Source organism: Oncorhynchus mykiss, chromosome 18, assembly GCF_013265735.2.
Source record: "Oncorhynchus mykiss isolate Arlee chromosome 18, USDA_OmykA_1.1, whole genome shotgun sequence".
In the NCBI taxonomy this organism is placed as follows: Eukaryota; Metazoa; Chordata; class Actinopteri; order Salmoniformes; family Salmonidae; genus Oncorhynchus; species Oncorhynchus mykiss.
In genome coordinates this window covers 5,307,413-5,322,872 of record NC_048582.1, presented here as the reverse complement: position 1 = coordinate 5,322,872, position 15,460 = coordinate 5,307,413, and the positions used below count along the sequence as shown (strand labels likewise).

Sequence of the window (15,460 nt, the reverse complement as noted above, 5' to 3'; positions counted from 1 at the left end):
TCTCGTCCGGACACCTTAAAATGACCTGAACATACACACACTGGAGAGAAGCCTTACTCCTGCTCCGACTGTGGAAAGTGTTTCTTTTGAATGTGCCATTTAAAAAGACACCAAAGGAAACACGAGAGGAGCCTTACCACTGATCTGACTGTAGGAAATGTTAAAACACCAGCTGAGCTTTAAGGTCATTCGAGAAAAGACAAAGGAGAGAAGCCTTATTTCCGCTCTCAATGTGGCAAGAGTTTTTCCCAATTGGGCAATGTAAAAACACACCAACGGATACACACTTCAGAGAAGCCTTATCACTGCACTGACTGTGGGAAGAGGTTCTACAGATTGGGTCATTTAAAAAGACACAAATGTATACATAAAGGACAGGCCTCATCAGTTCTCTCAGACCAGCTAAGATTAGACACTCCACTTAATTCTCATGTCATTAAATAATTGGCAACGTTGAATTTGATCAAATGAAGAAAGTGTAGAACACTATTGTAATCCTATAGTTTCTCACTGTGAGAGAACAATGAAGAGGAAAGGGAGCATTATATAATGTTAGTCTCTCTTTACTGATCAGTGTGCACCTTGTCAGTTTTGGTGTGAGAGAGAATAAAGTAGACGGCACACGTCAAACGTTTGATTTATGACCCTATGTCCGGATGACATGTGCATGCCCATATTTGGGCATCCGGTAAGGACATCCTGGCGGGAAGTGATTGCGTGGTTATGCCCATATATGTTCATCCTGTTCCTGTTCTCACGCCTTGGAGTGAGTGCGACAATATGTATATAATGCCTTTGAAGTTGTCATGATGATTGCTGTCTAGTGGCCTCTTTGAACTGGGGGGATGACCATTTCAAAGAGTTTGACCCCCCCACCTCCTGTTTTATTGACCTTAGGGTTGTTGTCTATGAAACACGAATGTCCTGGGGTATTGGGGTTGGCAGACGCCTTATAAATAAAGCCCAGAACAAGACATGCGTCCTCAGAACACTAAACAAGATTTTTTAAATCAGCATGGATTTTGTGATCAGTGGCAAAGCTGTGATGACTGTAACAACGGAAGCAGGACCTCGGTTGAAACATCGAGAAAGGGCCAAGAATCAAGCCACAATATACGATGCGCCAAAAAAAGCGGTTTCTAAGTGTGTATAGAACCCAAATACCGCCCGCAACTACGCTGAAAGATCAAGTGCTGATGTCTAATGGACATCAATCGGGGTATCGGTTTGATTACCTGGCCTGTAGAGTGAACCTCTATACGGTAGCCGAAGGAGAAGAATATACAGACCAGACTGGAGTGGACTACGGGCTTGAAGACTGGACGGTTTTTCGCAAGGTTGTGTGTCCCGAACTGAGCCTTATCACCAAGGGGGTATAGCTTGTTCAAGGTGCCCCTGACTAATTCACAGGGTGAAAATACAAAGAAAGAATGGACTTCCATGTGGCTACGTGTTCTATTTCGGCAACGAGGAAACCCGCAACCAAAACATTTGTGATGGAGGGGATTTTAGGTTGCTCATGCTTATTCCTTTTCAAATTTGGGATCTAATGGAATTGAAAATGTTCCAGCTGTTGGACGCTCTCTTTGTACAGAGCCAACAGCGGCAGAGCATTGTTCATGTAAAGAAGTGCATAATATATACGAATCCTGAGGATTATGATTCAAAGGAGCCCCAAGAAGGTACATCCTCAGAAGGGACAGCCTCTGAAGAAAACTAAGTACGCGGTTGCGTTAACCACGCCCTGATGTGATGACTTTCTGGCTCAATAAACCCCAAGAGACCGAGTGACATGTTGTTATTTAGATGTAATGCAATGGGCAACTATGTGTATACGATGTTAGAGATAATAAATAAATGTCTTATTTTGAGAGAACTTACAAATGTTATGCATCAGATTATTGAAAATAAAGTGAACGATGTATCGTTCTACACAACACACAATGCCTGGGTTAATGTAGAGCGTGTGCTGAAAATGGAACAAATCATGAATCATGTTGTGGATGATTCTGAAGAACTAGAAACAACTTTGTCTAAGATTTTACTTGTTTGAAACACCATTTAATTGTAACGTGTATCATATTTGTTGTTTATATGCTTATATATCTGACATGTGTGTTTTCAAAGTTCAGCGACACAAGTCTGTAACTCAAAACCAAATATACAGGGTGTTGCATGCTGTGATCGTTGAGAAAACTGGGACTGAATATACAGACAATCCTGAATTGTCTGTATACGTAATACTTGATGCATGAATAAAATAAGAATTCTATAATGAAAATGAAATGTTGTCGTTATTTGAAAGTGGCTCATTAACGTTATTGTACCTCAGAGAGGCAAGAAGGATGGCGGAGCAGATGTTGAAAAACATTTATTATAATCCCTCTAACCCCGGGTCTTATGGGGGTAAGGAACGTTTACAGAGAGCTATAGCCGAAGAAACAGGTAGCCGGTTAAGTGATGCTAAAGTGAATGAGTGGTTATCAGAGCAGGATGCATATACTCTCCATAAACCTGTAAGAAAGGCGGATCTATGTGACATGCAGGTCCTTGCAGATAAAAATGATGGAAATCGCTACATGCTAACGGTTACAGATATTTTCTCTAAAATAGCATTTGTAAGGGGCTTAAATAAGAGCGGGGCAGAGGTGACCCGGGCCTTTGACCCTATCTTGAAGGATGGAGGAGCCCCCAAGAAAGTGCAGACTGATGCCGGAAAATAATTGTTTTAATAATACTTTTCAGAAACTCATGAAGAAGGACAATATAGTACATTTTGCTAGAGGCTCGGATTTGAAAGCTTCAGTTGTTGAACGCTTTAACAGAACTCTGAAGGAGCGGATGTGGCAAGATTTTACAGCTCACCACAAGCATAGATATATCGATATAGTTCAAGGTTTAGTGAAGGGATACAACAACAGCTGCCATAAGAGTATATGTATGAAGCCCTCCGAGGTCTCTTCTGAAAACTATTTTCTTCAAGTCTTTAAAAATCTGTATGGTTTGTTCCCCCTTCGCCGTAAGAATTTTTTTTTTTTTAAATTCATAGTTGGGGACTTGGTGCGTATATCCAAGTTGAGGGGTGTTTAGACTAAAAATATGAGCAGCGATGAGTTGTTCACCGCTACCGAGTGTTGTCTTGGAGGATCGTTACAAAATATAACACTTACAAGAACTTGTGAATTCAATATAGGCTTTTAATGCAAACATATCAGAAGCCTAGATGGTCTGCGGAACACACCCTTTTCCAGAGCACTGGCTCTGTTTTTATACACATACAACATATGAGTCCATCCCACATGCAAATTAAGTTACTTCCCTCAGTCCATCTGCCACCATTATCTTTCAATCTGTGCTTCCTGCTTGTTCACGCCCAATAACGCCCATATCTGCTTTCAATCAAGTTATAATGGTGACAGGACCTCTTCATGTTCCAAAAATAATACATGCCCATCTTATCCTATGGGCCCCTTATGTTTAGCTTGTCTTTATTAGGACTAGTAGACTATGTGTCTCTTCTCTTCATGTCCTAAAAATATATACCCTATGTCTATAGTCCATCAGTTGGTAATTTGGCTGACCCCCTCCTTTGTATGTCCCTCTGACCTTGGTATGTCCAGCTGTCCTATGCTCTCATGGCCTTACTTTGGCTTCCTGTCCTATACAATAGACAATGCATTTTACCAGAATGGCAAATGCACTCTAAGTGTATCTTTCTCTTGTGGTACAGTATTATGTTTCTCCCTATATGTACATCTTGCTCCCACAGTGTCTGCCACGCATACCCCAGGTCTACAAGTTAAAATATTATGACGGGGAGCTTATAGAGGGATCTTTTTATGAGCAGGAATTACAGAAGGTACAGTTGGGTAAAGACAAAGTCTTTCACGTGGAGGAGATTCTAGATCAAAAGAGAGAAAAGGGTCTAAAAAAAAAAATGGGTGCTGGTCCGCTGGAAAAACTGGCCCCAAAAGTTCAACAGTTGGGTATTAGAGCAAGATGTGGTGGAGGCATCAGGGGTTAACTTAAACCCCCAGGCATGATAAATACCCCATCATTCGCGTGTACACAGGAGTGCATCATGGAACACACCGGCTTCTACCTGACTCTCCCCAGTAATGCGTCGTAATAATCAGAGTTAGAATTATACAACCAATTTTCCAAAGCCTATAGAGTTACCAGAGGCCTGTAGGTCTCAGCGAGATTACATACCCCCATAGTTGGTATAATATCAAAGATAAGGACCGTGATTTTATTGCAAAGGGATATCGGAACCTGCAAAACTTATTAAGCTTAAAAAAGGATTCTATAGAACTGTCGACAGGATCGTCTCAGAGTTGAATGAACTCCTAACCCCGAACAATATGGAAATATTCCTGATCTACAACCCTATACATAAACGTGTACAAATCTCAGGGGATGCTGACGGGGTATAAAGACCAGCGGTAAGTTAGCCTACATGTTGGGGATGGGTCCCAATAAATGGACGTATGTGAAAGATAAATTATTCCCTGCAGATATACAGTCAGGATTTTACAACATATTTGTGTATACCGACATCATATCCTATCAAAGGGTCGGAGACAGCTGTGTGCCCCTCCTGAGAACAGTTCATATAGACGGAAAGGATGGGGACATAGTCACTGTCACCTACGACAAGCCACACTACGTACCTGTAAGCAAGAAATATATTGAAAACATTCTGGTTGAGCTTAAAACGGATCAGAACGAAAACATTGAATTTACTTATGGTAAAACTATTGTAAAACTCCACTTTAGACCCACCAAAACCTCTCTACATATATAATATTAGTATTATATATTTTTATCAACATAATACAAATCAATTTAAATAGGGTTATGGACCATCAACATCTCGACCCTAACCGCTATGTCTCATACTATGTTGATCAAGTGGGTAATGGACTACCCGGCTGTTATGGATCCCCGACCATGTACGGTTCGGGGATAGGAGGTATATTTCGTAACCTCTTTAGGATGGTTTTACCGTTTATGAAGAGAGGCTTCAGCATAGCCAACCCACATTTAAAATCAGCGGCTAAAAATACAGTAAGTGAGGTTGTAGCCAATGTTATGACCAGAAGGGCGTCACCAGATGCAGAGCATCAAGAAAGCTCGGGGCTTATGATGTTGTCTCGAAGACCAAAAAAGAGACCTCCGGGTATAAGGCGCAGGCTTGCTTCTAAAAAGGGAAGGTTAACAGTTAAAAGAAACTCAGTAAGTCAAAGACGTGGTACAGTGAGGAGGTCTGGACCAAAAACGACAAAAATACTCTGAAGTATTTTCTAAAAGAAGAGTGCAACATGGCTCTTTTACACCGCATGTCCTCTGAAGCTGTAAAGACAGAGCTCGATTTTTTTTCACGCCCCCCTTAACCCAACATTCAAATAGAGAGGTCCAGTTATGTGGAGATAGCCCCACTCTCTGCCATTACAGACAACGGTCCCATAGAATTGTTCATACCAGGCCACGGTGACAACTATCTGGACTTCATCAACACCTTGGTGCATTTGCGTCTAAAAGTGACCAAAAGAGATGGTACTAATATTGCAGGCGATGCCAAAGTGAGATGACCCAAGATGGCCGTCCGTTCTTTAGCTGTAGCCCCAACTAGGCTTCTCAAGAGGGGCAGGTTTCTTTTTAAACGCAGAGACATAGCCGTTACTTTTTAGGAATGTACGCAGCCGGCCACTCCCATGAGGAGCAGGCTGGTTCGTAGCCTCAGGTGTTCTGGAATATTTGCTTTTAAATCCACGATTAAATAAGAAAATGGCACTTTGGATAGCGTCCTCATAGCTCTCCATGAAGTAGGATTTCCTTCCCGGGTACATCTGCTGAGCTAGAATGCTAATTTGCAGTTTGTCTCTAGGATTTTTGAACAAAACCATGTAATTGGCGTTCAAGCTAATGCTACGACTATTTTTACCTTGGTGAAACACATTCTGCACCGAGTAAAGCACGGACAGGTTCCTATGATGAGTATATTGGGTAAAAGCTCGTGCAATTTCGGGATGTTCGCTACCTGCAAATAGCATATCGTCCAAAACCAGCAGATTGTTTTTATGAGGAGGGAGAAGTTCATCATCAGACAGGGATTCAGGTTTTCCTTCAACAAACGTGATTTTTATTGTCTTCAATAATTCATCATACAGAGGTTGATAACATGAATAACACCACACAACATTATCAGGCTTTTGAGATAACACATGTTCAGAATTCTCTAAAACACTTTTTACAAAGCAAGTTTTACCACTATTTGATGGGCCTGCGATTTAGGCCGAAAATGGCAGTTGCAAACGGGGGTCAAAATCAGCTACAGCAGTCATTATATCTTAAGCTTTAAGACACACTGGGGGGGCTTGTAGCATAAGTCAGTAGCCAAAGGGCAATGTGGTCCCGTCAGACAATAGCAGTCTCTTGTCATAGATTACCCTGAATCTTTTAGTTAGTGGGGTGTTCCTTAGATGGAAGCCCTTTTTATCCCTAACAATTGTTTTGTAGGAGCTCAAAATCTCCAAGTCACTATTCCTGTTGTTTATGAAACCCTCGACCAAGCGTGTGATTGATTCCAAGTTTACACGCGGGGCATTTTCATAGTTTTGAGTCACACCTTTGGCTTTCAACACCACGTGATTGTCTTTAGTCCTAAAAGCATAGCTTTCGGGTCCACATGAGGACCATTCTGTGATATGGTCACCCTCTTCAAGTTCACTCGTTAAACCACCCAGATAGTCGCCAAGTTGGGGGTTCCAATCACGCATCAAAGAAGAAAGGGGCTCTCTGATCTCCGAACAGGCAGCAAGGCTCACAATACGTGCAATCTACCTTGGCCGAATAACATAGCCATGTACGTGGTCATTTGATTCCAGCCTTGGTTGTAGTGGTGTAATACGACTTGGAAAAACGCCGCCTTTGGATCCACATTTGTTGCATAATGCCCCCTGTCAGTTGGATAGGTAAAAATGTTGTCTGTCCCACTTCCACCTGTTTCCTCAGCCACCACGATTCTAGCCTCGCCCTGATCCTCTTCCTCCCTGCCCTGCCCGGCCCGGGGATAGCTTGTCCGGCCTGGCTTGTGCTCAGGGTCGTATCCGCCGATACCTGACAACCTGTATCCTCCTCTGTCAAAGTTGCTCCTTCTGGTATGATGGAACAGCTCGGCCTTGGCTCACTTAAAACGCTAAAAGCCGCTGCTGGTGATGATAAACCTACATCCTCTTCTGGTCCTGCTACATTGCTTGTGCTAGCAATGGCTGCACTTGAACTGCATTTGAAAAAGGAATCTAATTTAACTAATTTGATACCTCCTCTCCTCCTTTCTCATTTTTGATCCTTGCTCTTTTGGTCTCCACTTTTGTGTTGATACATTGCTGATTTTTAAATCCGTAATTTTCTATTCTCGACATTCTCTCTTTATTTTTCTTTTGCCCGTTGTCTCTTGACAGCTAGCTCAACTGTTGCTTTAAACGATGACAGAAACAACAACGCTTTGGAGAGTATTTTTGCACAATGATTCCCAGAATGCATTTCATTATCTTAACATGGTATTGATTTATTTAGCAAATAAATTAGATGTATTGTCATCAATACAATAAAATATCATGCTGACATGTAGTGACAAAAAAACATTTTGTTGGTGAAACGCCACTGGGTGGTATACAGAAGATTTGGTAAAATACCAAGTCCATATTATGGCAAGAACAGCTCAAATAAACCATTTGTAACAGAATTTTAGTTAGTCCAACATAATGCTAGAGCTTTGCTTTCAGCACCTTGGAGTGAATCCTTACCACCGCTGCACCTGGCTATCAGCCACAGGAGCCTCGTCTGGCAGCTAATTCACCCTCATTTACTGCCTTTTTAAAAAACATAGCTGATATGGCTGACTTGCTTAAACAAATGTGGTTTCCACTGATTCCTTGTGGATTTGTGTAAGTCGATAAGAACCGCCTAGTTAAATTAAGGTTAAATAACAATAAAATATGTACATGCTAAAATCACCACTGTAAAGCACACAGGGTGTTCACTCCTTAGGCCCACCTTCCTTTCTGAATCAGACTCCAGCCTCATGTCTGGGGTGGAACATCTACTTCTGAATGTACCATGCTGAGATTCATAATGACATCTCAGATTGAACTCTTTGCAAACAGCAACAGTCTCGTTACAAAGAAGACATACTGGTTTGATATTGGAGAAGTACGATGAATATGGGTGATCAAATCCAACAGGTGTAGTAGACCTTACAGTGAAATACTTACTTACAAGCCCTTAACCAACAATGCAGTTTTAAGAAGAAAAATAATAAATAAAAGTAACAAATTATTAATTAAAGAGCAGTAAAATAACAATAGTGAGGCTATATGCAGGGGGTACTGGTACAGAGTCAATGTGCGGGGGCACTTGACTGTCATTCCCAGTCAAGGTAATTGAGGTAATATGTACATGTAGGTGGCGTTATTAAAGTGACAATGCATAGATAATAACAGAGAGTAGCAGCAGCATAAAATAAAGGGGGGGGAGGGCAATGCAAATAGTCTGGGTAGCCATTTGATTAGCTGTTCAGGAGTCTTATGACTTGGGGGTTGAAGCTGTTTAGAAGCCTCTTGGACCTAGACTTGGCGCTCCGGTACTGCTTGCCGTGCGGTAGCAGAGAGAACAGTCTATGACTTGGGTGGCTGGAGTATGTGGTGGAAAATCGTCTTAGAAATATAACACTTACAAGAACTTGTGAATTCAATAAAGGCTTTTAATACGATATGAGTCCATCCCACATGCAAATGAAGTTACTTTCCTCAGTCCATCTGCCACCATTACCTTTTAGTTTAAGCTTCCTGTTTGTTCACGCCCAATAACGCCCATATCTGCTTTCGGTTAGGTTATAATGGTGGCGGGACCCTTTCATGTCCTGAAAATAATATATGTCCAGCTGTCCTATGGGCCTGTGTCTTTGGCCTTTGTACTTGTGTTTAGCTTGGTGTGCTCTTTGGTATGTTGCCCTTATTAGGACTAGTATATTGTGTGTCCCTCTGACATTGGTATGTATTATTATTACTGGGTTCGGGTTAAATATCAACATTTAGACATGACAACTCACTACGGAGTTACTGGGTTATTACAGGCTGGCTAAACCGCTCGCTTCGCCTGCGCGCACCCCGCTAAAGCGGGAGTTAATGTCATGTATGCTGAGAAAACATAGGAACAATAATTACATTGACAGGATGTAGAGATGATGTAATCTCGTGTATTTGTTGCTTCTGGGCAAAACAACATGCCAATGATTACATTAAGTTAATGTACATGACTACATTAGCTGAGGTCATAATTACATTTGTTACATCTGGACATACTAATTACAAGAGTAAGCGGAGAGAAAATGGTAGCAAAAAATGACCAACATATGAAACATGGAGTATACAAACATTAGCTATATTTGGATCAAAACAGACGGACAATTTTGGCCGAAATAAAGTCCTTGATGGATGGACCTGCAAAGCCAGCGTGAAATTCCCATTTAACCGGTAGATGTTGGCTTTTTTCAATGCAGGATTCTACATGCAGGAGTTAGTCGGTAGCGTGGTGTGTCTGGTTTTGGGTAGGGAAATATGGCGAAGCCGAAGTGCTGTTCGAGTCTGGTGGCTCCAAGTTGAGTTAATTGGTAAGAATTAATTGAATGGAAGACGTAGACGACGAAAAATGGAGCAAACAGGCCAAAAGTTGTAAATGAACATCGGTTTCTCATGGAGTGCGATTCATCAACAATTATGTATTGTTGGGAGATCATTTGAGGTCAGGAAGATGGTAAAGGAGGCATTAGGAAAGGTAGAGTCAGTCATAGTGACCAGTAGTGGTTTTGATTTCATGCGTCTCAGAAGAGCAGAAGGAGAGAGCATTGTTTTTTGGAGCAGGGCACCGATAAAATGTGTTATATCTGGAGTTTCGTTGGAAGAGTGAAGAGTGTCTGCCTACTCATGTGATGCTGCGATATGTAAGATACGCAGTGAGAGGGATTGTGAATAAACCACTGCAGTTATGAAATTGATAAAATAATGGCCATGTTTCAAGTGTGTACCGACGGAATATTTTTGGTATTTATTAGGATCCCCATTTAACCACTGCAAAAGTATCAAAATTGTTCACTTCTCTCATTGACTTCTCAAACCCATGCTTGGTCCGCTTCACAAGCGTTCTCTGAAGTCTCGCGTTGTTTGCCTCTCTGGGTTTAGAAACTGGTAGTGGGGGAACAGGAAATTCCGCTCATGCGCACATCATTCTTCACAACAAAGGACACGCCAGAATTGTGCAGTCGAGACCACAACTTCTGTGTACGTTTCAAATGTATTACTACTGGTATGTAATAGCACGTTTTAATATCTTAAGAACATGTCATAACATGCTAGGTAACAAATACGTCAAGTTATTATCACGTTTGGTAGAAGAAAAAAAATGTGCCAAACCGCGTGAGTGAACGTGATCACTTTTTAAATTATTTTTTTTTTTACAATTGACATAGATACTCTGGGTTTATCTGAGTGGATGTATCTCGTCAAGGTAATCTCATTAAGGATCAAATAATTTGAGATTTCTGAGTTCGTTTAACATGTCGTTTTTGGTTTTGTGTAACGTTAAAATTCACGAGCTGGTAAAATGGCGGCTCCCTCTCGGTCTGCATCAACGGACTTCAGTGCAGGCAGTGAGGGTGCAGCAGAGAGACACCATTTTACGGTTGCACTACTGTTTTGGAGATAAATGTAATGATCATCAGTTTTCTACACGTGTACTAATATTGAGACATTCAGTTGTTTCTGTCTGTCTATAAATGTTACTATGGTGTGAACGGAAATAATATTGTTTTTTGATTGGAATAATACAGGGAAGACCAGGTTATTCAGGAAAATAGTACATAGTGCTGCCTGAAACATACTGCAACCTTGTACTAAATGGTTTTTGAGTCATTTATGTCAATTCAGAGATCTACTATAGATTAAGTTCTGTAGCCTAATATAAAGTGTATACTTTGTCTAATGTGAATGAACTCGTGTTTTGTTGTCAATGCTTAGCTACCAGATCTGTTGAAATGAGATCAGTGCTTGAATTGGACAGGAGCTCACTGGAGCTGAGTACCAGCACCTCAAATGTCTACTGCTTGAGCTCATGTTCCTCTTATAGAGAATAAAGTGCCATAACTGTCAAGAGTAACTTTTGTATCCGTTCCTATTTATTACTACTGGCCGACTCAGATTAAGCCTGAGGCTGGTAACATCAACAGTGAGGACAAACCCAGCCTGCCTCTTATTGGGAATTTTCCAGTAAATGTGTGCACATTATACATCTTAGAGTAGTCAGCAGAATAAGTGCACTCTATGTGTGTCTAGGTCATTAGGCACCATTAAACATGCACCTGTCTTGAGAGTGGGTGTGTCTGTTTATTGCTGTACCATTGCTATGGCTTCATGTTTACTGTTGCTATGGTTATGCCAGGAATGGAATCTATGCCCAACATGCACCTGTCTTGGGAGTGTGCATATCTGTCTATTTTTGTACCATTGCTATGAATGGAATCTATGCCCTAATGTGAAACCAAGCTAAAGTTAGTGCAAGGCAAAAAGATAATGGTGGCTAAATGGCCGAGGGGATGAACCATTAACATAAAGAGGAGTTACGTAAAGGAGGAAAACTATAACAAGTGTATGCCAAGGCTGGAAAGACACTTGCTTCATGAACCAGCTCGGGTTCTATTACTTTGTAATAAAGTCTTTTTGAACTCACAGGCTCCGGTATTTCCACGACACTCTCCTTCCACACTGAGTCCAAACCTACAGTCACTGGGTCCTGATTGTGACAGTGGAGCCCAGTTTGCTCTGCAGGATCCAGAGATGGCATCAGTGAAGCTGGAAGACTGCAGTCAAACAGTGGAACTGAATGCCAACATTAAAGATGAAGAAGTGGAGGAGAAGATTGGGACATCTGTTTCTCATGGTAAGAGCAGGTTCTATCTAACTAAGTTTGTTGTTCATTCCAACTTCCCACTGTGTATGAAAAGTTGCAGTAGAACTGTTTCATGATGAACTGTTTCAATGAGAAGGTAGATGTTATTTCATGCTACTGACTAGGGATACACAATATATCGGTGAACATATCAGGTGTCTAGTTTAACGCTGATGTGCAAAACCGATGTCAAAGCTGACGTAAATACCTACCAATATAACGTAGGTACAGGACGTAATGAACTCGCGTAAACTTTTGCGACACAGCATTCCCATCCTAGCCCACCATGTCTGCTGTGTGTTGACTTCAAATTCTGGGGTGTGAACTACGTTTCTATGTAAGCGTTGATAGACATGGTAATGGCTTCATAGTATTGGAGAAAAGCTGAAAAAAACTGACCCTCCGTTACATCGTGACGTGTCATGCTGTAACGAACAGCATGCATAAAGCAACTATTTATGTCTTACAATCTCTCTCCACCAGGTGTAGCACTTCTCTCATCGTTTTAAAAACAAGAAATGGACAGTGACGGGGGTAAGGAGAGGATACCTAGTCATTTTTTGCGTCATCATTGCATGCGATCAGCATTCTCAAAGGTGCTGTTTACTTCTAAGATCACTTTAGCACTGCCCTAAAAACCCTATTCAAATTCGACACAAACCTTCAAATAGGAATCTAATAAAACATTTATATAAACTCTTATTCGTGTTTTATTGACATTTTAGAGGCGATAAGTTGGACAGATCGAGTGGGGAAAAAAGCTATTTTCCCACACAACACCTCTCCTTTTCACTATCACGCATTAGTTTAGCTTCCCAACCTGCCATTTAAAAAAAGACCCCACAGGGCTCATTGCCTGCTTGAATTATGCAGAAACGGGCAGCGTTTACGTCATGTAATTGATCATGTTGGAAAGGGGAGAAATTGTGCTTTACAATGGTATTGACATTACAGTTGATCTGAAAGTATTACGCTTTTGGGGCGCTAAAATAAGGGTAATTGTACGGACCAAGGCGATGTACGAGTTTACGTGAGTTTACGTTAGCACCAATACAACCAGCCTGAAAACAATAGCTAGGTTGCCACTTGTTGTTCGCCTATTGAAATTGAATTTCAGTTCATGAAAATAAACAGTTAGCCAGCTACTTAACCCTGTTGCCCAAAGCTTCCGTTATAAGCAGCCAACTAGCTTCATCTGGCTAGTGAAGCTAGCCACCATAAGGATTGGCACAAAAGTGGAATTTGCTGTTTTCAAAATGAAGGTATGTCATTGATAGTGATGCAAATGATTACAAATAGTAGAATTATGGAAATGCCAACAAAATAACTTTTTGGTGTGTTTGTGTAACCTTTTATTTAACTAACTAACAAATTCTTATTTACAATGATGGCCTACCCCGGCCAAACCCGGACGACGATGGGCCAGTTGTGCGCCGCCCAATCATGGCCGGATGTGATACAGCCAGGATTTGAACCGGGGACTGTAGTGACGCCTCTTGCACTGAGATGCTGTGCCTTAGACTGCTGCGTCCATGTGTGTGTTTGTGTGTGTGTTAACTATTTAACTGTACTAAAATGCATAAAAGGCCGCAAAAAATGTAAATATCGGGTATCGGTAGCTGTTTTTTTTGTCAAGGAAAATATCGGAATGGGCAAAAAATGTCAATATCGGGTATCGGTAGCTGTTTTTTTTGTCAAGGAAAATATCGGAATGGGCAAAAAATGTCATATCGGTGCATCACTACTACTGACACTTGCATGGTTTGACACCAGTATTGCCAGCATTTGTTTTATTAACTGGGCTGTCTGGAGTGTTCAGAGAGGAGACTAAAGAAGTGAAGTGGACAAACTGCCAGTGTTTTAAAGTTCTATGAAATGAGTCTGTGTCGTTACTAACCCTTGTGATAGTGAGTGGAGGAAAGGTTGCTGGATTGAATCCCCGAGCTGACAAGGTAAAAATGTTATTCTGCCCCTGAGCAAGGCAGTTAAGCCACTGTTCCCGGGGCACCGAAGACGTGAATGTCGATTATGGCAGCCCCCCCCTCCACCTCTTTGATTCAGAGGGGTTGGGTTAAATGTGGAAGACACATTTTAGTTGAAATCATTCAGTTGTACAACTGACTAGGTATCCCCTCTCCCATTCAGAAAGTATTTAGACCCCTTGACTTTTCCCACGTTTTGTTACGTTACAGCCTCATTCTAAAAAATAATTAAATAAATAAAAGAGATGTTTTATTTTGGTGTGAAACCGAGTGATTGTGATCAACTATTTTACAATTCACATAGCTAGAATCTTTTGGTTTGTCTGAATAAATGTACATCATTTCCTCAATGTAGTTTTAATAAAGAATACAAGTATTTGAGCTTTCTGAGTTTGTTTAGCATGTTATTGGTTTTGTGTAAAATTCACGAGCTGGTAAAATGGAGCTCTGTCTGCTCCAACGGACATCAGTGCTGGTGCAGAGAGACCATTTCATGGTCACACTCCAGTTTTGAAGCTTAATGTAATGATCATCAGTTTTCTACATGTGTACTAATAGTCAGACACCTTCAGTTGCTTCTATCTTTATCTATAAATGTTACTATGGTGTGAACGGGAAATGCAATTGGTTTTTGATTAAAATAATACAGTGAAGACCAGGTTAACTAACGTTGTACTAAATGTTTTTTTGCCATTTATGTGAATTGGGGAAATCTACTTTAGTTTAAGTGCACTTAGTTTGTGTAGACTAATTTTAAAGTGTGTACTTTGTGATATGAATGAATTAGTGTTTTGTTGTCAATGCTTAGCTACCTGATCCATTGAAATGAGATCAGTGCTTGACTTGGACAGGAGCTCACTGGAGCAGAGAACCGGCACCTCAAATGTCTACTGTTTGAGCTCATGTTCCTGTCAAGGCTTTGGGTAACTGGTGAAAAGGAGTCAGACGCAGAAGAGTTGAGATGCGTAGACAAGGTATTTAATACACGACAAAACACCGGTATAGAAACAATACAACGGTCCGTGAAATTTTCCGGTACCACGAATAAACTGCCGTTCATACAAAGCCCGGCAACAAAATACCAGCCATCAGATACGTATGTATGTGTGAAACAGAGGGTTAAATACTGAATCTGTAATGGGGGAATTGAAACCAGGTGTGAAAAAAACAAAACAAATGGAAAATGAAAAGTGGATCGGCAATGGCTAGAATACCGGTGACGTTGACCGCCGAGCGCCGCCCGAACAAGAAGAAGGACTGACTTCGGTGGAAGTCATGACAGTACCCCCCCTTGAGCCGCGCGCCGACACCGGCCTCGGGGACGACCCGGATGGAGACGGTGGAACTCCTGCAGCATCGACGGGTCCAATACGTCCTCCACCGGCACCCAGGATCTCTCCTCCGGACCTTACCCCTCCCACTCCACGAGGTACTGAAGTCCCCTCGCTAGACGCCTCGAGTCCAGTATGGCC

At 41.5% G+C, this 15,460-nt stretch overlaps 4 protein-coding genes across 15 annotated transcripts in view; 3 read left to right on the top strand and 1 right to left on the bottom strand.

Moving 5' to 3' along the window:
* The window catches only part of LOC110528894 (oocyte zinc finger protein XlCOF6-like), a 680,129-nt gene that overhangs the window by 169,319 nt on the left and 495,350 nt on the right, over positions 1-15,460 (top strand). The gene's annotated exons all lie outside the window — the stretch shown is intronic.
* LOC110510710 (zinc finger protein 883-like) overlaps positions 1-15,460 on the bottom strand; it is a 586,683-nt gene that overhangs the window by 416,739 nt on the left and 154,484 nt on the right. The gene's annotated exons all lie outside the window — the stretch shown is intronic.
* The window catches only part of LOC110517120 (gastrula zinc finger protein XlCGF17.1), a 422,438-nt gene that overhangs the window by 329,557 nt on the left and 77,421 nt on the right, over positions 1-15,460 (top strand). The gene's annotated exons all lie outside the window — the stretch shown is intronic.
* Positions 1-15,460, top strand: part of LOC110513142 (zinc finger protein 501-like) — a 42,264-nt gene that overhangs the window by 18,863 nt on the left and 7,941 nt on the right. The window contains exons 1-2 of one of the 5 annotated variants that reach the window (XM_036951233.1): positions 10,419-10,569; positions 11,790-11,997. The exons of 3 other annotated variants lie outside the window; for them this stretch is intronic. In XM_036951233.1, the coding sequence (XP_036807128.1) occupies positions 10,555-10,569; positions 11,790-11,997 (223 nt within the window). In that variant the 5' untranslated portion in view covers positions 10,419-10,554. Of the gene's footprint in view, positions 1-10,418; positions 10,570-11,789; positions 11,998-15,232; positions 15,418-15,460 lie in introns of those variants that run through there. One more of the 5 variants, XM_036951235.1, reaches the window with a different exon arrangement.